The sequence below is a fragment of the Symphalangus syndactylus genome, chromosome 4 (genome assembly GCF_028878055.3).
Source record: "Symphalangus syndactylus isolate Jambi chromosome 4, NHGRI_mSymSyn1-v2.1_pri, whole genome shotgun sequence".
Taxonomy (NCBI): Eukaryota; Metazoa; Chordata; class Mammalia; order Primates; family Hylobatidae; genus Symphalangus; species Symphalangus syndactylus.
Genome location: NC_072426.2, coordinates 55205678 through 55231065, shown reverse-complemented (window position 1 = coordinate 55231065; position 25388 = coordinate 55205678). Strand labels below are relative to the sequence as shown.

The 25388-nt window shown below is 36.4% G+C and overlaps 2 protein-coding genes across 10 annotated transcripts in view; one reads left to right on the top strand and one right to left on the bottom strand.

Annotated features, from left to right (window-relative positions):
• The window catches only part of USP53 (ubiquitin specific peptidase 53), a 78775-nt gene extending 63694 nt beyond the window's left edge, over positions 1-15081 (top strand). For 7 of the 9 annotated variants that reach the window (XM_055274707.2, XM_055274708.2, XM_055274703.2 and 4 more), the window contains 2 exons: positions 10747-10843; positions 11910-15081. In XM_055274707.2, the coding sequence (XP_055130682.1) occupies positions 10747-10843; positions 11910-12783 (971 nt within the window). In that variant the 3' untranslated portion in view covers positions 12784-15081. The remainder of the gene's footprint in view (positions 1-10746; positions 10844-11909) is intronic. The other 2 variants (XM_055274710.2, XM_055274712.2) reach the window with 1 other exon arrangement.
• Positions 15082-16625: 1544 nt separating this feature from the next.
• On the bottom strand, positions 16626-23996 carry C4H4orf3 (chromosome 4 C4orf3 homolog). Its single transcript, XM_055274717.1, has 3 exons — positions 23792-23996; positions 19894-20314; positions 16626-18333 (listed from the first exon to the last, which is right to left on the bottom strand). Coding segments are annotated over exons 1-3 (627 nt in total). The 3' UTR covers positions 16626-18332.
• Between the last annotated feature and the right edge of the window lie 1392 nt (positions 23997-25388).

Genomic DNA, 25388 nt, shown 5'->3' with positions numbered 1-25388 from the left:
AGAATGGTCCATTGAGGTAAGAGTAAAGAAGATAAGAATGGTCCTGTTACTGAAGTTTATGCGTAATGATGAGGGAAGTTGAGACCATTCATACTTGAAGGCTTTTAAAAGATGGGAAAGCTATGAGAAAAGGGGAAACTCTATCAGGATAGGTAGGTTTTAGATTATTCAATGGTAGTATCTTCAAAATCTCAAGCTGTTAACTCAAGTTTGTTTCTTGCTCACAATACAAGTCCAGAGGTGGTCAGTGTAGTCTCTTCTTAGGGGTCACTCAGGATCCCAGGCTAAGGGGATATGGGTGAGGAGGACATAAAGGAAGATATGTTGTGGAGAATCACCTGCCAACTCTTAAAACTTCAAACCTGAAGTGACACATGCACTTCCACTTCTGTATCATTGACCAGAGCTAGTCTTCTAACCAGGCCTGATTTCAGAGAAGGTAGAAAAGTGCAATTTTACAGGTGCTTGGAATTGAATGGAAGTATGTGCAAACAACTCTAATGACTGCCATAGTAGTTAAGAACAGATAGAAAGATTGATAAGAGCCTTCTGGAAAAGTTCAGTTTGGCAACAATAACTATGCAGTGGTGTGGGGTTATTACAGGTGATTTGTTAGCAACACATAACAGCCCAGAAGCAAAGAAAGTTAGATATTTGAATGTATACAGGATTCAGGGTTGCTGTTGGGAGTATATACCTGAAGAATTTGGGGGAGAGAAGTCAAGGAAGATGATTAGCAAAGGGATTATTATGTTGCAATCAAAGGCAATGTTTTCAAATTTTATAATTCAGAGGAGTAGAAGGCATATAATTTTTCACAATATAAAAGAGCAATGAACAGCAAATTTTAAAGTTTTTTAGTCTTTATTATTCTTAAGGCTTTTGTGGGGATTATTTTTCAGTTTGCAGACAAAGAATGTGATTAAATGTTAAATTATTTTGTTTTCATCAAATGGTATACTATCAGAAGGAAACACTTATATTAAGGAAATAACCTTCCTTTTCCATATTAGAATGTCTCGCCTGATAAAATCTGATAAGTTTGGTAACCAAGTATTACAGGAAACAGTAAAGGGTTGGCCAGAAATCATAGCAAAAGTCAGTGAGATTGAACAATAACTGCAAGGTCAGTACTTGTTACAAAATGATGCTTGCTTCCTGATAGTTATAAAAACACAAGATCGTAGAGATTTTGATGGTCAGAAGTACATTGCTATAAGAACTTTGCAGGAGGTTTCCTCATTTAATATGAAAGTGTGTGTGTGTGATGCACTTAAAAATGCTTTTTTGTGGTAAAATATGTATAACCAAATTTACCATTCTAACTATTTTTAAGTGTACAGTTCAGTGGCATTAAGTATATTCACACTGTTGTGCAGCGATTACTACCATCCATCTCCAGAACTTTTCTATCTTCTCAAACTGAAGTTCTCTACCCATTAAACAGCTCCTCATTCTCCCCTCCTCCCAGCCCTTGGCAATCACCGTTCTACTTTTTGTCTCTGTGAATTGGACTATTTTAGGTACTTCATATAGGTGGAACCATATGATATTTGTCCTCTTGTGTGTGAGTTATTTCACTTAGCATGATGACTTCAAGGTTCATCCATGTTGTAGATGTATCAGAATCTCATTCGTTTTTAAGACTGAGTAACATTCCATTGTATTATATACCACATCTTGTTTATGCTTTCATCTGTAAGTGGACATGTGGGTTGTTATTACCCTTTGGCTATTGTGAATAATGCTGCAGTGAATATTAGTGTGCAAATGTCTGTTTGAGTTCCTACTTTGAAGTCTTTTGAATATATACCCAAAAGTGCAGTTGCTGGGTCCTGTGGTAGTTGTATGTTTAATGTTTTCAAGAACTGCTGTACTATTTTTACAGCAGCTGCACCATTTTACATTCCCACCAGCAGTCCATAAGGACTCCAGTCTCTCCATATCCTCACTAGCACTTGTTATTTTCTGTTTTAATAGGTATCGTATTGTGGTTTTGTGTAACCCACTCTTTATTTAACTAAATAAATTACACTATTTTAAAGTTATTTCTGATTTCATAAACTTTCTACTTCAAAGCCTACCATGGTTCTCTAAGCCAGTCTTTGACTTGAGAACATCTGTTTGTGTTGTGCCTTATGGTATTATGTATTCCCTTCCCCCAATCTGGGACTGAGAATATGTGGAAAAGTGATATAGGAATTTTTTTCTCAAATTAAAAACTTGCTGTGCATGGTTTTTCCCCCCAATAAGGGACAATTTATTATAATTTTGTGACTATATATGATTTTCTTGGTCATTCCTATTTCTTATTTATAAAATGAGGGCACACTTACATTACTGACCTATAGAATCATTTTATATCAATAGCTAAAAGACTTAAAATTTAAAGAGGCTTAGAAATTTCTTATTTTCATATTTTCTTGACATTTTGTCAATTTTTAATATTAGTCTATGCACATATATTTAATGGTAGAGGACCAAAATCTATAATAATGCCACCATTATTTCTGCTTTTTTTATTCCATTAATAGAGATATTATATAGGCTTGTCTGCCTATGTCATGATGAATTCTGCTGCAAAAATCCATCCCTACACTGCCTAAAGCTGTTATATTTGGGAACATTGTTTAAATTGCCACAATGCCATTTGTAATATTTTAGCCCCCTTTTTAAAATTGTAGTGGAGGGATTTCACACACCTTAAATTACATTCAAGACAGAAGAAATGATATATTTAAAACACATTGTCAGGAGAAAGCATCACATATTTGAAGAACACAAGTAGTTTGGTATATGCAGGGCAGAAGTGCATGCATGGAATTATGGGATAATGGCAACAGGGATAGATAGAAGCCAAATTATGGTGAAAATTTGTGCTATTTTTTAATCATAGAGGAAATGGAGAGGCACCAAAGGATAAGAAAAATGGTATACTGTAATTTGCATTTTGGAAAAGACTGTGGTGGTGGTAGCATAGAGGATAAATTTGGGACAGTGGGAGAAAAATTAGTTAGATGACGATTGTAATAGCCTAGGAGAGAAAAGTTGGGGGCAGTACCAATGTCAAGAAGTACTTGAGAGACGATAAGCATATGTGGGCAGGATAATTAGTTAGCTTTTGTGACATGTACCAAATGAGAGAAAGGGAAGCAGGGATGATGTATTTGGGATGTATACAATTAGATTTACCATTTAGCAAAATGGGGAATATAGGAAGAAGGAACAGATTCTGGGGGATGCCAAGTTTATATTTTAATTTGTTGAGTTTATCATCTAGGTAAACAGCATTATTAGGCAGTTAGGAACATAAGTCTAAAACTCAGGAAAGATTATATATTTAATAACCATCCACCTATATAGGAATTGAATGCCATAAACACAGACAGGATCCTTCAGGAAAATTGGAGATCAAAGGGCAAGAAACAGACAAAGTAAGGAACATTGGCTTCCCTGAGGAAGAGAAGTGAGCTAAAGCTAGAGAGAAGGAGCAACTGTAGAAAGGAATGAGAAGGGGGAGCTGGAAAGATGTGAGAAAATATTGCGGTTATCAAAGGAAAAACAGAGAAGTGTAGATCTTTCAGGGGAAGAGTGTCCATAGGTTAAGCAGAATAAGGATTAAAAAGTGCCAGTTTGATTTAGCATTTATTAGTGGTATAGTAAAAGCAGTGTTTGAGGAACATTAGACATAGAAGGAAGACTGAAGTAGAATTGAGGTATTTAGAAGTAAAGGGCCATGTTTGTAACTTAATCTCAAATGGTCCAGAAAAAAAAAACCCTATTATTAAAATGTTAATAATAGCTGAATCTGGAGAAAGGATATAATATACTGCTTTTTTCCATTAATAGAGATATTATATAGGCTTGTCTGCCTATGTCATGATGAATTCTGCTGCAAAAATCCATCCCTAAACTGCCTAAAGCCATTATATTTGGGAACATTGTTTAAATTGCCACAATGCCATTTGGAACGTTTTAGCCCCCTTTTTAAAATGGAATTGTAGCAGAGGGATTTCACACTCCTTAAATTACATTCAGGGCAGAAGAAATGACTTCTTCTTACAACAATGATTTCTTCTTATAAAAAGTATGTTTTATACTTTTTAAATCTTTCAACTTTTTTGAATGTTGAAAATTTATTTCCAAGTAAAAAGTTAAAAGATTACAGTAGACTAACGGTTGCACAGCAGTGTGAATGTACTTAATGCCACTGAACTTAAAAATAGTTAGAATAATAAATTTTGTTACGTATATTTTACCACAATAAAAAACCCTTGAAGTGCATTACATACTTTTTCATATTAACTGAGGACACCTATTGCAAAGTTCTTAGAGCAATGTGCCTTTGACCATGAAAATCTCTATGACTTTATGTTTTTATAACAGGAAGCAAGAGAAGTAAAGAAATGAATTTTTGTCTATCTTTCCAAACATTTGCTGTGAATAGCATACCTAGAGGAGAAAATGAAACTAAATGCTTAGTTTGCATTTTGTTTCATTTGTTTTCAAGTGGACATGCTTGGTATTTATATTGCAGAAGATAAGAAACTAATGATGTACAGAGGGAGAGAAAGGCATGAAGAATAGAACAGAACAGTAATTGATGGAGTAAGACCCTTGAGGCAGAGTGAGAAGGAAACAAGGTAGAGACAGGATTTGAATGAAAAGGATGGCAGCTTTTCTGTGATGAAGGAGAGAAAGATGAGAGCAGATACTGATTAGTGTGTATTTGTGTTAGGTAGAACAGTTGAAGTGTTGATACCTAATGGACTTTCTTTTTTCTATGAGGTACGGTTATCTACTGAGGTAAGTACATAGTAGGTTAGGATATTTATAGATCATACGTAACAGATCACAAAAGAATTATTAGGTCTTTCAAGAACTTTTGCCATTTGCTTCCGGAGTCTGCAATACTTGGCTTAATCTCAGTTGATCCTAGAAGTTAGGATTAGTTAATGCTGAGAGTCATGATCTGGGACATAACAAATAGGAGTGAAAGAAGTTAATCAGTGGTTTAAAAATCTGTTAAGTCCTTTATTTCTTCTTGTACAAATAGTCTATACCTCCACTTTCTTAAGTGAAATATACTGTCCTTAATGTTGTTACATCCTAGAATTAAGTCAATAAAAAATTTTGTCAGAAGTGTTTGTACATATACGTAAGTTTTCTCTAAGATGTTTTTGGCAAACTACAGTTTGTTTATTTAAGATAAATACACTGAAAGTATATTTAAAGAAGTACTTTTGTCAGCCGATTTTTTTTCTATGCATATTAAACATTTTTTCTCTAAGAATTTCACAAACTGGTAACACATAATCTCTTCTCTTGCTGTGGCCTACCCAGGACCACCAAATGGCTACCTATGTACTTTTTAAAAACTAAACTTCTGGGATTGAAATTTACTTTGTAGCAAAATAGCAATATTTGCTTTTCCTTTAAATTATAATCCAGTGCAAAAAGCAGTTATTGACTCCTCCTTTATTATTTTGTAAAATCCCCAAATTTAGGTTTCAGATAGTATAGATTATTACTACATATTAAAGTATCTCTCTACTCCTTTTAGTATGTAGTAAATTTAGCCATAAATATTTATCTAGTTAAAGTTTTCTGATTTTTCTAAAATATTCAAATTTATTTCAAATGTATTTTTATTGTAAATTCAGTCATTGATTTGATTATTGCTGTTGAATGTTTAGGGTTTGTAAATGTAGTATTACCATTATATTCTGAAATCTCATTATACAAGAGTGAAGATTACATTGTCTATGTCAGCAGTTTGGTTTTATTGCTATATCTATCTATCTATCTATCTATCTATCTATCTATCTATCTATCTAATCTATCTATTTTAAACGTAGGTCTTTTTTCTCAGATGAAATATATATTTTGATTTCTTGAATACTCTGCTTTGGTTTTTTTTTGTATACAGAATCAAAATGGGCATTATTAAAGTTTCTTGCCTTGATACTGAGGTTTTTTTTTTCTGTGTCAAAGTGTTAAAATTGGACTATCTTAGATTTGCGAATAACCTGGAGCCAAAATTCCTCACAAAGACACATGGATGTCTATGTCAGCAGAAGAGAAAAATAACATATCTATTTTTAAGTTAGTTGGAATTCTGAAGTCAAACCACTTGGTTGAATGCCTGCCACAGTGATATTAAAATTTCAAACATGCTCATAAAACCTATGCTGCCTCCTGCTGCCCATTGTGTGAATAATTTATAAAAGTAAAGAATTACTTAAGAACTAAATATTTACTTGTTTCTTGTTTGTGAATATTAAACTTGAAATTATGAATTGGTGAATAAATTATGAATTGGCTAATAATATGAAGTTAAAAATCACACTGGGTAGCAAATTACATTTCAACTTAAAAATTAAGCTGTAAACATTGACATATTATTGAAGTTCTTTTTGACATCTTATTTCTTGTCACATCTGTTTTTAATCATAAAATAGCTGTTGAAAAGATTGGCAAAGTTTTCGAGCCTCAGGCAGTGTGTGAGGCTTACCCACAGTGATTTTCTTAAACATGAAAAATAATATATTCCTTCTAGAGAGACTCTGGGATAAATTTTACTGCTTTCTAAAAGTGTTATGAGTATAGCACTTATAGACTTGAGATAAGTGGGAGGGAAAGATAAGATTTGTCTCAATTCATACTTAACTTGTCTTGCACCACTGAGTTGGGAACATGATGGGCAGGGTGGAGGCGACTTAAAAGAAGTAAAACTGTGTTTTTGAGGTAATTGTTTATTCTGCAGACCTTCATTTGAATGTCTTTTGTGTGCTAGATACTGTGCTAACTTCTGGGGAAATTTTTTTTTTTAAAGGCACATATATAATCAGAGCGCTTACTGCAATTTAGTGGAAGTAAACGTGTTAAATCTTAAATGAATGCCAGACTTATAGTTCCTCTCATTCTACCATCTGAAGTTTTTATTATTTACTATATGGAGCAATGTTGGCATAGAGGGTATTAAGTTCTCATGTATATTACATGACTGTTTCTTGGAAATTGCTTCCAAGATTTAACTTGCAGAGCCTGATCATAATCAAATATAGATTATTTTTCCCCTATAGGGCAATACCTAAAAAATATCTAAGATAAAGAACACTTATTGTTTAAAAAATAAAATTACTGCTTTAATAACTTTGTTTTCTTTGCAGTCTTCATAGATTTGGTGTACAGTAAAGTAGAAGCAGGAGAATGAGAGGAAAATGAGATAAATGAACATGATGAAAATGTCAACTAAAAATACGGGAGAATGCAGAAAAACTTACTAGAAATGTTACAGAAGTGTAGACAATTAGTTGACAGTTCATGCTAATGCCATATATTTTGCTATTTTCTATGGGCATCAGCATGTTATTTGATGTTCACACTAGTGGCCTAGTTTCATCAGAAGGAGATTTAGTATAATGACTTTGTGTATTAATGGCATAGTGCAGTGGCACGAGCACTAGCTTTGGAGTGAACCTTGGATTGGTTTAAATGCTCCTACTTACCAGATACATAGAATATTGATTAGGTCACTTAAGTTCCCTGAGCCTAAGTTTCCTCAAGGGGAATTGTTTCAGAGAACAGTTGTGACTGATGTTTTAAAAGACAACTGTTACCAACTAGAACAGTAGTTTTCAAACTTTTGGGCCTCAGATATCTTTATAATCTTAGAAAAGGATTTATGACCTAAAAGAGCTTTTGTTTCTATAGGTTATGTCTATCAACATTTGCTAGATTAGGTACTAAAACTGAAACTTTCAAAATATTTATTCATTTAAAGAAACCCAGTACGTGCTAACACAAATAACATTTTTAAATGAAAATTAACTATTGAAAACAAAAATTTAGTGAGATGAATGGCATTGTTTTATGCTTTCAAATCTCAGTTAATGCCTGGCTTCATGTAAGATGGCTGGATTCTTGTTTTTGCATTCAGACTGTTGTGATGTTTTCATGTATGAAGAAAGCCCATTTACACACAGATAATACAGTTAGAAATAGGAATATTTTAATAGCTTTTCCTAAAAATTGTGGATATTCTTCTTTGACACTACACCAAGTAGTAGTTTCTTTAATGCAGTGTGAAATCTGAAACCATAGTATTTAACTTTTCGTCCTCCATTACATTAAAATACATTAGTCTGTCTTGCACTTTGAATGGATACTTTACTCATGCATGATTTTGTAACATCCATGTATGGTCATTTAAAAAATACTGGTTTGCAGCTGGGCACGGTGGCTGACACCTGTAATCCCAGTACTTTGGGAGGCTGACGCTGGTGGATCACCTGAGGTTTGGAGTTCGAGACTAGCCTGACCAATATGAAGAAACCCCGTCTCTACTAAAAATATAAAAAAATAGCCAGGCGTGGTGGCACATGCCTGAAATCCCAGCTACTCAAGAGGCTGAGGCAGGACAATTGCTTGAGTCTGGTAGGCAGAGGTTGCAGTGAGCCGAGATCGCACCATTGCACTACAGCCTGGGCAACAAGAGCGAAAGTCTGTCTCAAAAAAAAAAAAAAAAAAATACTGGTTTGCTGAGTTATGCAGGGCTTCCAAGTGTTGATACATTTCACTAATATCTTTCTAAAAACTATTTTTGTTAGCATCACCATAGATACTAGCAGAAAGTCTTTATAAGTACTGGGAAGTTGCAGAACTCACCGTGGTGGATACAAGTTTTCTTCAAACAGCTGTCATGCTTAGTATTACCACAGCAAAAGTACTTTATGCATATCTCCCATTTCCTCATATAGAATAATAAAAAGATGTGCAAATGAAGTAAATTAATTAATTAATAAAATAATTGTTACTGTTTCATCAAGCATTCTTTAAGTAAAACTGGCTTAAAAAAACAAGTATATGACAATGAAGAATACAGTTAGTACAGTTTAGTGTTACTGCCTTGAATTATGCTAACAGTTTTATCCATTATTGTTTTTGCGCCATCAGTGTAAATGGCAACAGAGTCAAAAAGTAAAGTAACATCTTAGTAATATCATGAAAATAGTTTGACTTCATAGAGTCTCTGAAAGGGTCTCGGGGACCTCCAGGGGTCCAAGGCCACACTTCGAGAATTGCTGAACAAGAATAATCTTAAGACTTGGTACATATTGGGTATTCCATAAACTGTAGCTATCATTATTATGGTGGTACATGACTAAAATAATTTTATACAGTTTTCTACTTCTCATTCTATGATAAGCGGGTGATGATGTTCACAAAGTAATTAAAGATGCTTTTGTGCTTTGTTGATACATTGGTGGTTGTGACTTTTCTATCAGTATATTGGTGCCCCAGGCCGCCTGTGCCTTAGTAAAGGAAAAAGCTCCCTGTAGACTTTCAGGTTCTCAGATATAAAGCACTTGCTCTCCCATAAGGGGGAATCAAAAACTGAGATGGTGTTAGGTAAATTCCTGTACAAATCCAAATGTCTTAGTTCCCTTTTCTTCATCTCTACCTTTTAAAATAATTTTTAGTTTTCAGGGTTTTGTTTGTTCAGTTGGGCCTACTTTATCTGTAGTCTGGACATTATTTTCATTTAATTGTATTAAAGATTAGAGGGCAATAGTCATTTTTATTAGAGCTGTTTTAGTTAAGGTCATGTTTTGTAGAGAGAAATCCAAATGTAGATAATGTTTTACTCTGAACATTAATATTGTTAAAGGCTCTCCAGTGAATTCTCCTAGAATCGTTGTTCAGAGGGAAATAGACCTGCTGTATTTTATGTGGTGCCATATTGACCTTTAGGCTCTAATCAATAGCTAGCTATAATTAGAGAGAGAGAGAAAATGGTTAATTTGGTATCTGAAATCTCATGTAGCAGGATTGGAAGACACTTGGAAGTAACAAAAGTCACACTGTAAATTAGTATAACTTTTATCATAAGACTTCATTAAAATTAAATACAAAAACTATTTGGTGCCTATTAAATGTCAGAGCCAGGGGAGAAGTTAAGTATCAATTATTAGGAAGCATTATGGCATCATGGTTAAGAGCATGGACTTTTGAGTCATAAAGATCTAATTCTGTAGTATATTGATATATATACTTAACCTTTCTAAGCCAATGTTTTCTCATCTGTAACATCAAGTTGATAGTCATTTTTTTATAAGGTTATTGTGAAGATTAAATGAAATATCCACTTCTCACAACTTGAGTAAGCAGTCAATAAATGGTAGCTAATTAGTAGTGGTATATTTTATATGCTATCATAATAACCTCCTCCCAATTTTAATTCAGTTTAAATTCCTAATATTCCCATGAGGTAGGTAAAATGGCTTATCATTATCCCATTATATAAGTGAGGGAACTGAGATTTTAAGAGGTTAAGAGGCTTGTTTACCTACCCATAATTAGTGAGTCCAAACTTCAGCTCAAGCCAGTGATCTTCAAATGCAGGGTTTTTTCACTGTTAACACTTGGTCAGTAAAGATCTTGTCTCAAGTAACAGGGAAAACACATACACAGATCTGCATGACCCAGCAGGAACAGCACTATTCCATCATGGATGACACCCTTAAGTGATAATAAACTGAAGAAATTTTGCATAAAGCGTTCAAAAAAGAACTGTTATTTTGAGTTGAGTCTTAAAGAATTCATTTTTTTAAATTGGAAGAGATTACCTGTTTATAGAAAGCTTTATGTAAATATAGAAAAGTATAAATGAAATAAATTCTGTAAGATAATTTAAATAATTTTGTTTTCCTCATCTCTTCTCCCCACCCCACCCAACCCTAGGCTGTAGAAAAGAACTCAGGAATTTGGAAGCAGGCTATAAATCTCACGAATTCCACCCAGAATCACATTTACAAATAAAAAATCATTTGATAAAAAGGTAACCATATTTTTTTCCCTGAATACATGTATTATAGGCACATTGTTTATCAGAAGGATATAAATACATATTATTACTTTGAAAGCAATGGGTCTGCAGTATTAAGATGCCTTTCTTATTGGGAATCATTAATAGAATGTGGATCTAAGGATAGAGAGCTTACAAAGTACCAGGTACAGTATCTGATTGTCTATTTCAATCCTCACAGCATTCTTATGAGGTAGATGATATTTTACAAGAGAAAATTTGAAGCTTAGATTAAGTAATGTGACCAAAACAATCGAGCTGAGATTTGATTATAGCTCCATCTACCTAGCAAAGCGTCAACTCTCTTTAACCATTGCATTCTAATTCAATTCCGCGTAATTCATATGAGAAAAATAATTTGCAATATGGCATCATTTACCCTCACCTTAGAAAGTAACTATTACCTAAAGGTTATCTTGATTACATTATTTTAAACTAGTATACAGCCAGGTGTGATGTGGTGGTACATGTCTGTAATCCTAGCTACTGAGGAGGCTGAGGCAGCAGGATCACTTGAGGCCAGTTTAAAGCCAGCCTAGGCAACATAGCAAGACCCTCAAATATAATATAAATGTATTTGCAAAATATAATAATTAATATACTATACTGCTACATATCAAAATTTAAGTACTTCTACCTCTATTGCCTTTAAAGTTTGGAATGTTGGTGGGGAGATGTTTTAGAGTACTGTTTGACTGTTAACACTTTCCTCAAGTTCTATATATTGTTACAAATAAATGTAATTTTAGTGTTTTGAGTTGAAGTGAGTTTTTAAAATTATATTTCTAATTATTAGAAATGGGATTCTGGTAATGATGGGTGTTTCTGGTAAACACTCACATATTCTGACATAAAGAGTTTGGATTTGGAGAGAGTTGAAAATGTTAATGGTTGCAAGTATCTTTCCATTTTTGTGGTTTTGTTGTAAAAATAATATAAACTGTTGGGAAAATCAAACTACAAAACAAATATTTATTTTCCTCTAGTTTCATATATTTGCATAGGGTGTTCTAGCTTTGTTTTTATTTTCATATTTCAGATCACATGTACATGAAAACAATGGAAAGTTATTTCCTTCATCCAGTCTACAAATACCCAAGGACCATAATTCAAGAGAACATATCCACCAGTCAGATGAACAGAAACTTGAAAAACCAAATGAATGCAAATTTTCTGAGTGGCTTAACATAGAAAATTCTGAGAGAACAGGTTTGCCTTTTCACATTGATAACTCTGCTTCTGGGAAGAGAGTGAACAGTAATGAACCATCTTCATCATGGTCTTCACACCTAAGAACTGTTGGGTTAAAGCCAGAAACTGCTCCTCTCATCCAGCAGCAAAATATCACGGATCAGTGTTACTTTGAGAACTCTCTATCCACAGAATGTATAATTCAGTCAGCTGGCAGATCTGATGGGTGTCAGATGCCAAAACTTTTTTGCCAGAATCTACCACCCCCTTTGCCACCAAAGAAATATGCTATAACCAGTGTGCCACAGTCAGAGAAAAGCGAATCTACACCTGATATCAAACTTACAGAGGTGTTTAAAGCTACCTCTCATCTTCCGAATCACAGTTTAAGTACAGCTTCAGAACCAAGTTTAGAAGTGAGTACACATATGAATGATGAAAGACGTAAAGAAACATTTCAAGTGAGAGAATGTTTTGGCAACACACCAAACTGCCCATCCAACTCCTCAACTAATGATTTTCAGGCAAACTCAGGTGCCACTGATGCATTTTGCCAACCAGAACTAGACTCTATTTCTACCTGTCCAAATGAGACAGTTTCATTAACTACCTATTTTTCAGTTGATAGCTGCATGACGGACACATATAGATTGAAATACCATCAGAGGCCCAAGCTGTCTTTTCCAGAGAGCAGTGGCTTTTGTAATAATTCACTATCTTAGAGTGAAAAAGGACTAGACCTGTGTTACATAATAATCTTGGTTCAAGCTGCCCTTCTGAACAAAGATATAAACCTAGCATACATTCTAATAGATAACTGATAAAATTGACCAACTTTTACTTCTCAGAGGCCGTTTAAATATAAACCTACTGACCAAACCTAGTGATACATAAAAATAAAGCCCGTGGCATTTTTAAAGTTGTTAATAACTATACATACGTACGTGTATATGTGTATACACATATATAATTTTATGATCAATTTATTAGATATTTTAGAAATTCCCTTTGAATAGTTTTGGCGTGCCATGAAAAATAGAAAATCAGGGAGATATAATAATTCATTTGTCATATGCTACAGTTGAATAAAAATTAAATTTGTCCCCCTATTTTGTGGCCAGTAGACTGGGAAATATTAAACTAACAAGTACTCATGTATGGAGATTATAAACTATGCTAATTGAAAAGTACCAGTTGATACATAGCCTGGTACTTTTTTGTCAAAGAATTGCTTTATGAAGAAGCACTTTCTAATGGGTAACCAGAAAAGGGCTTCACCCATTTGTTTTTGACTTCTATGATAGTCACTGCATATGATCCCTTTAAGTGTCTTAAAAAAAAAGACTTATGAATTGATAGCATTTGGGGAAAAAAAGCCTTGTATGATTAACAATTTGTAAATTTTCAAGATCAGACGGAATTTAATTTTGCTCCCAGAACTTTTGTCTTCAGAGTATCTAGTTAAGATAAATTAGGCCTTTGAATATTATAGGTATTCATAAATGCTACTTTAGCCATCTAAGTTAAAAAGTTAAAATACTTAAACTTTAGTGTATTTATTTATCTCATTACTTTTTTTCTAATTTTGTATGAAATATGAAAGGTCTTTATTTTGGTTTGGTTTACTTTGGGCTGCTAACCACCAGTGTTAGGAATTAATGTAGGGCCTCCTCTTATTGGGAATGTCACTGTAATTGCCTACATTTTCTTTGCTGTAATATTACCTGCTTATAGGTTGTCAACCCATTTTATCTCAATTTGAAAATCTATCTAGGTTTCCAGATTAAATTTCTACCTTTCATATAGTTTAATTTTAATAAAATGTTTAATTAGAGCATCCTTCCCTTTTATTCTACTTTGAACAAATAGTAATTTTACCCCAACTACTTTTCATGAAGAGTACTTTGAAAATTAAAGGAATTTTTATTATTATGGTAACCTTACGAGTAAAAATAATTTACTTTGCTTTATTTCGTTAGTTGTCATTTTATTTTGTACTATGCTGGTAAACTAATTGTGGTTTAGAATAGTTTTATGTTCACTCCCGATAACTGAGAAACAGAACTAAAGTTTTCCTTACATTCCTAAATGGATAAACCTCATAAATATATTCAATAAACTAGTAAATGTAGCCACTTGACTGATTGTATAAATCGTGTTAAAACATTCTAAAATGTTGTAAATAATTCAATGTGAATACTGTTAAACAGAAAATAATTGCTTACAAAAGTCTAACTTCACCCAGTTACCAAATCTTGGCCAAATTTTATCTTCTGCCTATAGTTTTTACTAGCCTTTTTTAACTATAATAGTGAGTGATCATTAATTTATATTCTCGTAAGTTAGAAATACTTGAATGCCAAATTAATTTTATCTTTTAAGAAAGCTTATTTTTTAACATAATTTTTTAGTATGGAGGGTTTGTAAATAAAGTTTGTAAACCTGTATTTAAAATACCAAAGTTTTTACTTCTTTTATAACATTGTAAAATACTAGAAAAATGGGCTTCAGGTTTTTTAATGGCTTTCACAAAGTTTGTGTAGTTTTTTTTTCTATTTGGTTAAGATGTGAGTTGGAAATGTATTATTTGAAACATTTAAACTAATTTTTGTATTTAACAGCAGTTTGAGATTTGTCTTTTCAACTTAGTTGAGTTGTAGACATCAAATAGCAATGTCCAGTTTTGCCTCTTTTAAGTACTGTCCAGTTGAAACCTCCTGACTCATGTACTACTACACAAACTAGAAACTGACCATTTATTTTTATGTTGATTCAACACTCCAAATACAGATTGATACATATATACTAATCATTTTATTTCATGTAAAAGTTTTACGTCTAGGGTGCCTATTTATTTTTATAGATGTTTTCATCCAGTTATAAGCTTATTATAACTTTGTAAATAATTCAGCCAACAGTTGTAATGTTTAAGATACTTACCTTCAGAATGTTATATTTTCATGTGAAATCTATTTCTTCTAATTCAAAAAAGTTTTAAGATAAACTGATTTTTAAGTTTATATGATTGGACTTCTCTTTGCATTCATGAACTGTGTGTCACCCTCCCACCAACGTGGATTATTATGGGACATGTTAAGTCATGGGTACTTGGAATTTCACTGATCATAAAATGTTATCTATCACAGGAGATCCCAGGAGTTAAACTCCAGCAAAGTCTAAAGCACAGCTCCTTAGAAAAGGAGTTGGCAAACTTTCTATAAAGATAGAAAATAATTTAGGCTTTGTGGACCATAATATTTCTGTAATAACTACTCAACTCTGCCTTTGTAATGTGAAAGTGGCCATAAACAATATGTAAATGAATGAGCATGGCTGTTTTCCAGTAAAACTTTGTCAACATAGAAATCCAGATTACATATAACTTTCATGTCATGAAAGTCTTTTTTTTCCCCATTTTAAAATGTAAAAAATATTCTTAGCTCACAGGCTGAAGTCTCCAAATGTACTCCCATGCCAACTTGTGGACTGAGTATTTGCAGCTCTTTACATCCTAAAACGTTCAGGTTAAGCCCCCTAAGAACTATCCCTTGCAACTGCTAGTAAGCCAGTTCATTTCAAAAGGAACTACTAAAAAAATCATTTCACTTTATATAAAATGGTGTGAAATTTACAAAAGAATTTATCAGAGTAAAGTCACATTTGATGTCTTTTTTTTTTTATGTTTTGTTATCTTAGCAAGTTTGCAACTTTTCTTGGTGTTCCATTTAACCATTTCTTAAAAGCCTTCAAACTGAGGGCAATGTAAGCAGTCACTGTACTTGCTATGGCACAGTTTAATGGTAGGTACAATTTCTTATCTATAGGAAAGATTCAGCCTTCATACTGCCACCATTTTTAAAATACCAGTTATAGTCATGTCGTATTACTAAGTCAGGGTTCGCCATAGAGAATCAACAGGATATATATAGAAATATCTTTATTATGAGGGATTGGCTCACGTGATTATGAAGGCTGAGAAGTCCCACAATTTGCTTTCTGCAGAGAGTAAGCCCAGGAAAGCCAATGATGTAGTTCCAGTCCAAACCCAAAGGTCTGAGAACCAGGGGCCCTGATCCATGTCTGAAAGCCAGAGAATCAGGAGAACCAATGTTCAAGGATAGAACATGGATGTCCCTGTTCTGTTCAGGCAGAGAGAAGACAGAATTTGCCCTTCCTCTGACTTTTTATTCCAGCCAGGCCCTCAAGGGATTGGATGATGCCCACCCACAGTGGAGTGGGTGGCTCTTTTTTATTCAGTCTACTGATTCAAATGCTAATCTCTCTGGAAACACCCTCATGGACAAACCCAGAAATCTGGGCATCTCCTAGCATAATCAAGATGACATATAAAATTAACCTTCACACCAAGATCTCTCCATCTTCACCATACTAGAAATTTTCAGAATATCTGGTAATTGTGGTAGTAAGCTGATTTTAAGCTCAGAAAGACAGTATGGATTATGATCGGAAGTCTGTGTGTGACCTAACAGTAAACTATGTGAGAACTGTTAATCACCTCACAATCACACCAGGTAATTTGTTACAATAAAACCAAACTCAGCTATATAAGTAAACATTTATTAGATGAAACAATTAGCAAGCACTGCAGAAACAGTTCACACAGCTGATTTGGTAAACTCAGTGAAATCCCAGTTCTGTGTTCCTACAGATGTTTCAACCATACCTTCCATAGATGGTTCTCTTTAGGTTGATGTGACAACACCTTAAAAGCATAATTGCTAACTGTATAGTCAGCAATTATATTCCAGACTTGACTAACCCTAAGAACGATTTTGAAAGGTAGGAAGATACAGAGTTTACCAGATCTTATGCCCTGTTTAAAAGGGGAGGGAATGTCCTCAAAATATTTAAGACAATTCAGATATAATGAATGCACCTAATTTAAACAAAAGACCACTTCTACCATTCCTCATGTAAAGCCTTTAGGGCTAACAGGAATATTTTCTTTTTGAGACAGGGTCTCTGTTGCCCAGGTTAGAGTGCAGTGGCCCCATCTTGGCTCACTGCAACCTACACTTCCCGGATTCAAGCAATTCTCGTGCCTCAGCCTCCCGAGTAGCTGGGACTACAGGTGCATGCCAACATGCCCAGCTAATTTTTTGGTATTTTTTAATACAGACAGGGTTTCACCAGGTTGGCCAGGCTGGTCTCACAACTCTTGACCTCAAGTGATCCACTGCCCTTGGCCTCCCAAAGTGCTGGGATTATAGGCGTGAGCCACTGCGCCCGGTCAACAGTAATATTTTTTATTAGCTACTACAGCTTAGAGTAGCTGCTATGGGAGTGTGGCCTTTTTGATTAAATACTAGCTGATCAACCCCAGAATATAAATTCTTGTTTTATAACATTTAGATTTAAATAACAGTAAGAATGTAAGCTCCATGAAGGCAAGAATGCCTTTTTGTTTTGTTCACTGCTGTGTCTAAAATAATGCCTGGTTCAAATATTTGTTGAATGAGTAAATATGCTGACTTTGCTGAAGTATTTAAGCAAGTTACAGATATTATACAAATAAATGTTTTGGGCACAAGCATACTTAATGAAACAGTAATAAAAAATAGGTTTGAAACACATAATCCTTCACTATAGGAGGCTCAAGAGTTTAAAAGGAAAAAAGGGGGAAGATACCCAGGTAAGAGGGCATGCATGCTAGCTTTCCAATACTTTGATATTACCTGCTTTTTCTAAGACTGTATCAACCTGTCACCCACCCATAACCTATCTTTCCATAACAGAGTCCAACTAAACCTAAAAATTAAAACTGGAACTTAGCTTCTATGCAATCTAAGAATACTTTGTTCCCTCTCTCAAAATCTTTCCCTGCTTTTGAATAATTGACTTTTGAATTCATAAAAACCTTCCCTTATTAACCATCCTATTACTTGCATCATAGTAAATCCTGATCAACTCTTAAAACATTAAAAGTCATTACTATATTTCTTAATGAATACACAAGACCTTTAAGTACAAATGCTTTTATATTCAGCCCCTGTAAAGCCATCAGATGTTTGAAAGTTTTTAAACACGAACCAAAGGGTTTAATTTTAAGAACTTAGCTAGGAATGGGTGAAATCCTACCCATTTAATAGAGTTCTGCAAATTAGTAACAAAGTGTAAAATGAAAGGAAGGGTCCCTTGGAGATGTGAAATTCTTCTATTGAGAGTCCTGTCTTCTTTATTCAAGAAGTTTGTAGCCATTTTCAGAATTCACTCAAGAACCAACTTCTTAATTTAGGTATCAGCGAACAAGTCTGTAAAAAGCAAGTATTTGTCAGCAATATGTGCTTTATCTTCCCAGTTTTTAACACTTTCTGCCTATTTACATATTGATAAAAGAAAAAGCCTAGAGCATTTCTTGTAAGGCCTCTATTTTCTATCCAGAGCTGAAAATTCAGGTCATAAAAACAAACACACACACACACAAAACCCACTGTATTTGAGATTATCAGTCTCTACCAAAACAGGGAGGGAGAGTAAAACTCTCCCTTTACAAATGGCTTGACAGAGAATTTTATAAAAATCCCTATCCCTTTTGCCATCCTCCCATTAATCCCTCTCGCTCCCCTGCTCCCCCCTTTTTTTTGAGACAGGGTTTTGCTTTGTCTCCCAGACTGGAGTATAGTGGCACGTTCACAGCTCACTGAAGCCTCGACCTCCCCAGCTCAAGCAATCCTATTTCAGCTTCCCAAGTAGCTGGGACTACAGGCGTGAGCCACTGTGCCTGGCCCTCTCTGTCTTCTCTAACTTACCACACCATCCAAGAAATCAGACAGTGAGGCTTAAGACACCCAAATCTTGGTGAAAATATAGGATGGCGGTTGGGGGTGCGGAAGAAGTGACTGCCTATCAAGAAGTGAGAATTTCAGAAGTAACTCATAGGCATGGTGACTAAGAGGAGTTAACAGTGAGTGAACGATCAACTCCAAAGTCCAGGAGAGCTGTCTAGATGGGCTACACTGCTCTTCTCCCATAGGAGCCCTGTTTCATCTCACTGCTTCTCCTTAGCTTGTCTCTTACCACCATCTCCATTTGGTGTCTGCTTCCTCCTGCCCTATTCTCTTAAGTTCCCTTCCTTTACACTCTGCCAGAATTGTCTTTTCAGAGCGAGTGGCGATGAAAATGGAGAGCATGGGTTTTACAAGTAAACTCTACAGAATTTTGTGACTTGGTGTTTTAGGATATGTGGATGTGTGTAAGAAAAGGGCAAAGTGTCTCAGGTTTCTGGGAGGTAACGGTGGATAAAGTTGGCGTTTACTGAAATGGTAACACTGCAAGGCAAGTAAATTTGGGTAAGAAGCTGTTAAGAGTTCAGTTTTGGACATGTTTAGTTTGAGACAGCTGCGTGGTCTGCTCATGGTTAAACAGCTGTATAGTAAAAATAGCTTTCGCTGAGCACTTACTGCTGCCAGGCAACACGCAAATCACTACAATCTCAATCTTCACTACACCCCTATGACCTGGGTTACTAATGGTCCCAAATGGTAGATGAAAAAATAAAGCTCCAAAAAGCGAAATAACTTCTCCAGTCGCTTCATGGTGCTGCAGGAACTCAAGCCTAGCTGGTTTCATTCCAAATCATGAGAAAATATGACGCCAAGTTTTCTCCACACTTCTTTGGAGACTCCCACGGACGTGCTAAAGAAAGACATTTTACTCCTAGTCCTTCTCCCTCACCCACCCGACTGCGCCACTCACCAGCTGTGTGATCTTGGACATATATAAACTCTGGAATTCAGTCCCCTCCCCGCCGAAAAGGGAGCAAACGATCTCTAAGCTCCTTACCACCCCAATTTTGCATTCAAGATACTCACCATGGCAAAAAATACACAAAGAGAAACACCACCACATCGAAAAGGATGAAAAGCCAGAGGTCCAACCAGTAGGAGTGTTTGGGAAGCCCATTTGCCCCAGACTGAGGCCTCACATCGAGGTTCTGCCTCCCTCCCTCGCTCAAGCCTCGCCGCTCCCGGAGACCATCTCGACCATCAACACCCGGTGCGTCCACCTCCATCTCGCTCCTGCAGCTTCGTAACAACCCTAGAAACCGAAAATGCTTAAGTTCCCGGACTTTGGTGTTCGCCGCACCGGAAACTGAGGGGAGTCCGGCCGCCTGCGCAGTCCGCCGCGCCCCGGGTTCCGGAATGCACTCTGACCCTACTCTCCCCAGCGCGCAGGCGCCTGGCTCGGCTTTCCGCTGCCTCCGTGACCGCGGGCATGAAGCGCGGCTTCCGCCTTGACCCTAAGTCCATGGGCCCGCCTACTTCTTCCTCGCGGCGTCCCAGGCCGATAGCTGGTTATTCAGGTTTCTTTGGAAGAAATACACTCTCGTCCCACTGAAAGGCCCGGTCCAGTCAGGTGATGGACTCCTCCCTGAAACTGCCCAAGGTCACCTCTCCTATCCCTGTATTCCGTTTGGATCCTTATGCCAACGCGTTAGGAAGGCCCTCTCTGGTGGGTTTTGTACTGTCTCTAGCATTTTACACTTAATATTTAAACACCACCAATGAGGTGGACGTCCTACTCACGGGACTGAGTTTCCAAACGGGCCAGAGAGCAGCACGTGAGCATTTTGCAGGTACTTCAAGGAAGTGGGTTTAAGAATAACCTGGCCGCGCCCCCCTGTAATCCCAGCACTTTGAGAGGCCGAGGCGGGCAGATCACCTGAGGTAAGGAGTTCGAGACCAGCCTGGCCAACATGCTGAACTCCCGTCTCTACTAAAAAAAGAAAGAAAGAAAAAAATACAAAAATTAGCCGGGCGTGGTGGCAGGCGCCTGTAATCCCAGTTACTCGGGAGGCTGAGGCAGGAGAATCGCTTGAACCCGGGAGGTGGAGGTTGCAGTGAGCTGAGATCGCGCCACTGTTGCACTCCAGCCTGGGCAACAGAGTGATACTCCGTCTCGGGGGGAAGGGGGGTGGGAAGAATAACCCAAATGACTTTGAGTGTGAGCCTCAGCAAGAATAGAATGCTAGCAGGAAGAAAATGACCCATACTGCCTGGATTTTACCTCGTGGGTCCAATTTCAAATATTCTGTTTCTTGTCACATTATGATTCCTGAATTGTTCAGAAAATACGGGCACCCAGACATATAAGTGGTTCTCTTAGTGCATAGTAAATGGAGATAAGACTGTAGTTGTGTTTTTACAAAGTCATTAAATCGTCGTAAAACCTCTTTGAAGGGGCAGTACTCCATTTTATAGAATTAGGAAATGAGACACAAAAGGAGTGAATTGTCTAAGGTTACTAAAAAAATTATAAAGCCTAGAATTAACTCCAAATCCAGCACTCTTAAAGCTGTTCCATAGCTTCCTAACCTTGCTCCAATTTGCTTCCAAACCAATTGCCAGGTTTTAGAGACAAAGATAGTATATGACCTTTCAAGAAAAATGCTTTGTAGATTCTGGGATGAGAGGGCTATTACCTGAGAATTAATTAGATTGTGTGCTGTAATGCAGATTGTCTGATGTTAGTAGACAAAAAGACCCTGGGCTTAAGTAGCATTGAATCTTTACAAAAATTAGGAAAGGCAAATAAACAATTGCCCCTACCAGAGATGGAAGCATTCTTCTTGCTGACAAGGTCGGATCAATTACTCCTCGTTATTGAAGTAGGATTGATAAAAAATTATTGAGATTATTAGTGTTGAAGAAGCATGACATAAACTGAACAGGTCTTGAAATGGTTTTAAACTTGTCTTTGGCCCAGAGTCACATGCTCATCATGAGGGGATGTTGATAGTATGATCTGATCTTGAGTCAGGAACGTCTGTCAGACTTGGAAGAGCAACTAATGCAAATAAGGAGGGATTATTTAAACTAAATTCAGTTGAAAGATTCTATTTCCGACTCTACCCTTGTAAAAGTCCCACTGATTGTTGATTATTCCACATTACAGAAATGAGTTTAGGGTGTGTTGTGGCTGGTTTTGAACTACTGGCCTCAAGTGATCCTTCTGCCTCAACTTCCCAAAGTACTGGGATTACAGGCATGAGCCACCTTGCTCAGTTGGCATTTGCCATTATCAAAGCAATTTAAATTTTAAAAAGTACTGTACTGAAATCCAGGTTCACTGTCAGTCATGCAATACCTCTGCACTTGTCCAACCACCTTGAACTTTCTACTTCACATGTTCAAGTGAAAAATATGCACCAGGGACTACAGATTGAATCATTGCACTGCAACCATGATCCAACACTTCCATGATTCTGTCAGCATAATTAATCTGATTGGGCTGGGGTGGAGAAGGTGGTGTATGAAAATGCTATAACCATCAGGCCAAAGACAGCTAAGTGTTTTTAAGAAGACGTTACAGATCTTCTGAACTTCAAGTGCAATAAGTTTTCAGGAGGCAGATGATGATGAATTTTGCTTTAACCTAAGGGATAATGCAAATTTTTCTTATGCAGCTCTCAAGCCAGTATGTCCATGTGATAAACCATCCTCATGATCATCCTAGGAATGAAATTAATTTTATAGAATAACCTCTCCAACACTGGAGAATTTGGTTACTGCAATTTTCATCTGGAAATATATGTGTTTATCTTAAATTATTCTTTCTCATCTTAACTTCATCTTTTCCTCCTTTTCAAATTGAGTACGTGTCCTAACAACAACCCTGTTGATTGGTACCACAGGTTATTTCTCCATCTTCTGGGTCATTTTATTTATTCATTTTGTTGTTATTGTTCTCTTCAATTCTTTTTTTTTTTTTTTTTTTTTTTGAGACGGAGTCTTGCTCTGTTGCCCAGGCTGGAGTGCAATGGTGCGATCTTGGCTCACTGCAACCTCCACTTCATGGGGTCAAGCGATTCTCCCTGCCTCAGCCTCCTGAGTAGCTGGGATTTCAAGCGCCTGCCACCACGCCTGGCTAATTTTTGTATTTTTAGTAGAGACAGAGTTTTGCCATGTTGGCCAGGCTAGTCTTGAACTCCTGACCTCAGGTGATCCGCCTGCCTCGGCTTGCCAAAGTGCTGGGATTGCAGGCATGAGCCACTGCACCCAGGCTGTTCTCTTTCATTCTTACTCCTTTGTATATCTTCGATAGTTTTCTTTGTTTAAGAGTTGTACTATCTGCTGGGTGCTGTTGTTCACACCTGTAATCCCAGCACTTCGGGAGGCCAAGGTGAGTGGATTGCTTGAGCCTAGGTGTTCAAGACAAGCCTGAGCAACATGGCGAAATCCCATCTCTACAAAAAATAGAAAAGTTAGCTGAGTGTGGTGGCACACACCTGTAGTCCCAGCTACTCAGGAGGCTGAATTGGGAGGATCACTTGAGGTCGAGGCTGCAGTGAACTGTGATCGTGCCACTGCACTTCAGCCTGGATGACAGAGCAAGACTGTGTTCCCTCCATGCTCTAACAAAGAAAGAGTTGTACTGTCATCATAACTAGGTTGCAGCTTCTCTTTTATCTTCATCTTGGCCTTAGCAGTTCCCACCTTTATACCCACTATTAATTTGGCTCCACTCTACTCAGCCAACCTGGTGCCCAGGAAACATTCTTTGCTCCAGTCAGAGTGCTTTCTTCCATCTTCCTCATGGAAACTATTCTCTTGGCCTCTGGGCTTTGGTGCATGTTTTTCCTGTTAAACTGGAATGCTTTCTCACCTGTCTAAATCTTGCTCATCCTTTGGGGCCCAACTGAAGTGCCAACTTCATAAAATTTCCTTCACTACAATTCACATTGATCTCTCCATTCTTGGTATTTCTAACATACCAATTGTGAAAACTTCACATTTGACTTGTCTCCACCTTCTGTGTCATGTTTTCTTCTTGGAGAGAGGGTTATTTTCTCAAGATCAAGGCAGTGGATGAAGTATTTGTTTCCATAGTTTTTTGCCTGCCTTTGGCACCTATTATTTCCCTCTACATTCTGTAATGGCCTCCTGTTAATGTGGCTATTTATTAGACTGGTCATCTTTCAAAATTTCCCTACCTCTGACTCAAAAAACACTGAAATTTTCTTGATATTGTCTGGCACATTGGCTTGCTTTGTAGCAATTTTATGTAAATTTTCTCCCCTGTTAGAGTATTAAGTTTTGTTCATTTGTTTTGAGACAGGGTATTGGTCTGTTACACATGCTGGAGTGCAGTGGTGCAATTAGAGCTCATGGCAACCTTGAACCCCTGGGCTCAAGCAGTCCTTCCACCTCAGCTTTCCCAGTTGTTAGGACTACAGGCACACACCACCATGCCAGCCTTGCTTTTTATTAATGTTTATTTTTGTAGAAATGGGTTTTCACTATGTTGCCCAGTGAAACTCTTGGTTTCACGTGATCCTCCTGCTTCATCCTCTCAAACTGCCAGGATTACAGGCATGAGACACTGAACCTAGCAATTATTAAGTGTTCTTTAAAGGAGAGACAGTATTTTTGCCATCTTTGCAATCTCTACAGCTCTTTAAACAGTGTCTGCCTCATGGAAGAAATTTAATATGTATTCAACAATATTTTGTTGTATTCTGCAACCACTAACACAATCCCAGTCAAAAAAAACTTGTAAAATTGTATGTTTTAGAACATAATAGTGTATGATACCAGTGGGATCTAACACTATTGATCTATACTCTTAGCGGGGATACTTTCTGAGATGTTTTGAAGTACTAGTAATGAATATGTGCCAATCCTTTCCCCTTTACGGATTTTCCTTCTTTAATTTCAGTAAATACTTTTTAATACCTGCTGTGTGTCAGACATTGTCCAAGGAGCCATAAGAGATATGGAAGCAATACCAACTGATTCATTAAAAATACTGACTGAGGACATATAACAGAGCAATGAAGTTTTCAAACAATATCACAGAGCCTGGGGTTCTGCATAATGATTTGGGTTTTGAAAGGCTGAGCAGAACTGGCTGTGAACATACTAGTCAGATACAATTAAACCTCTTTCTGCTTATACATGTACATGTATTATTATATATGTACATGTCTGTACTTATACATGTACAGACAGACTTCAACCATAAAAACTTAGTTTTGTTTATATTTTAGAGTTTCATACAAGATTTTATTTCAAAACAAAGTATCCTGCTTTTAAAAGTTTAAAAACAACTTCAGTAGAGCAGAGTTTAACTAGTAGGCACAAATGACAAAGATGTTGAAACCTACAACTTTGAAATTTCATTAAGCTAATCATCAGCAACCAACCTGTTATTTGTTTTATTGAAAGGTGTTAGAGAGGCAGTCATTGAGGATGGAGTCTCAAAGGTTAGTCAATACATGACATGTTTTTATCTCTTAAGATTATAGGTTTCCAAGCATAGGAAACCTGTGCTTGGAATTAAAACCTATGCTTGGAATTAAACAGTT

Coding starts and splice junctions, on each gene's coding strand:
- C4H4orf3 (XM_055274717.1), bottom strand. CDS start 23,996: ATGACCAGTCTAATAAATAGCCACATTAACAGGAGGCCATTACAGAAT. Junction 20,315..23,791: donor GAAGTTTTCACAATTGGTAT/GTTAGAAATACC, acceptor CTTAGGGTCAAG/GCGGAAGCCGCGCTTCATGC.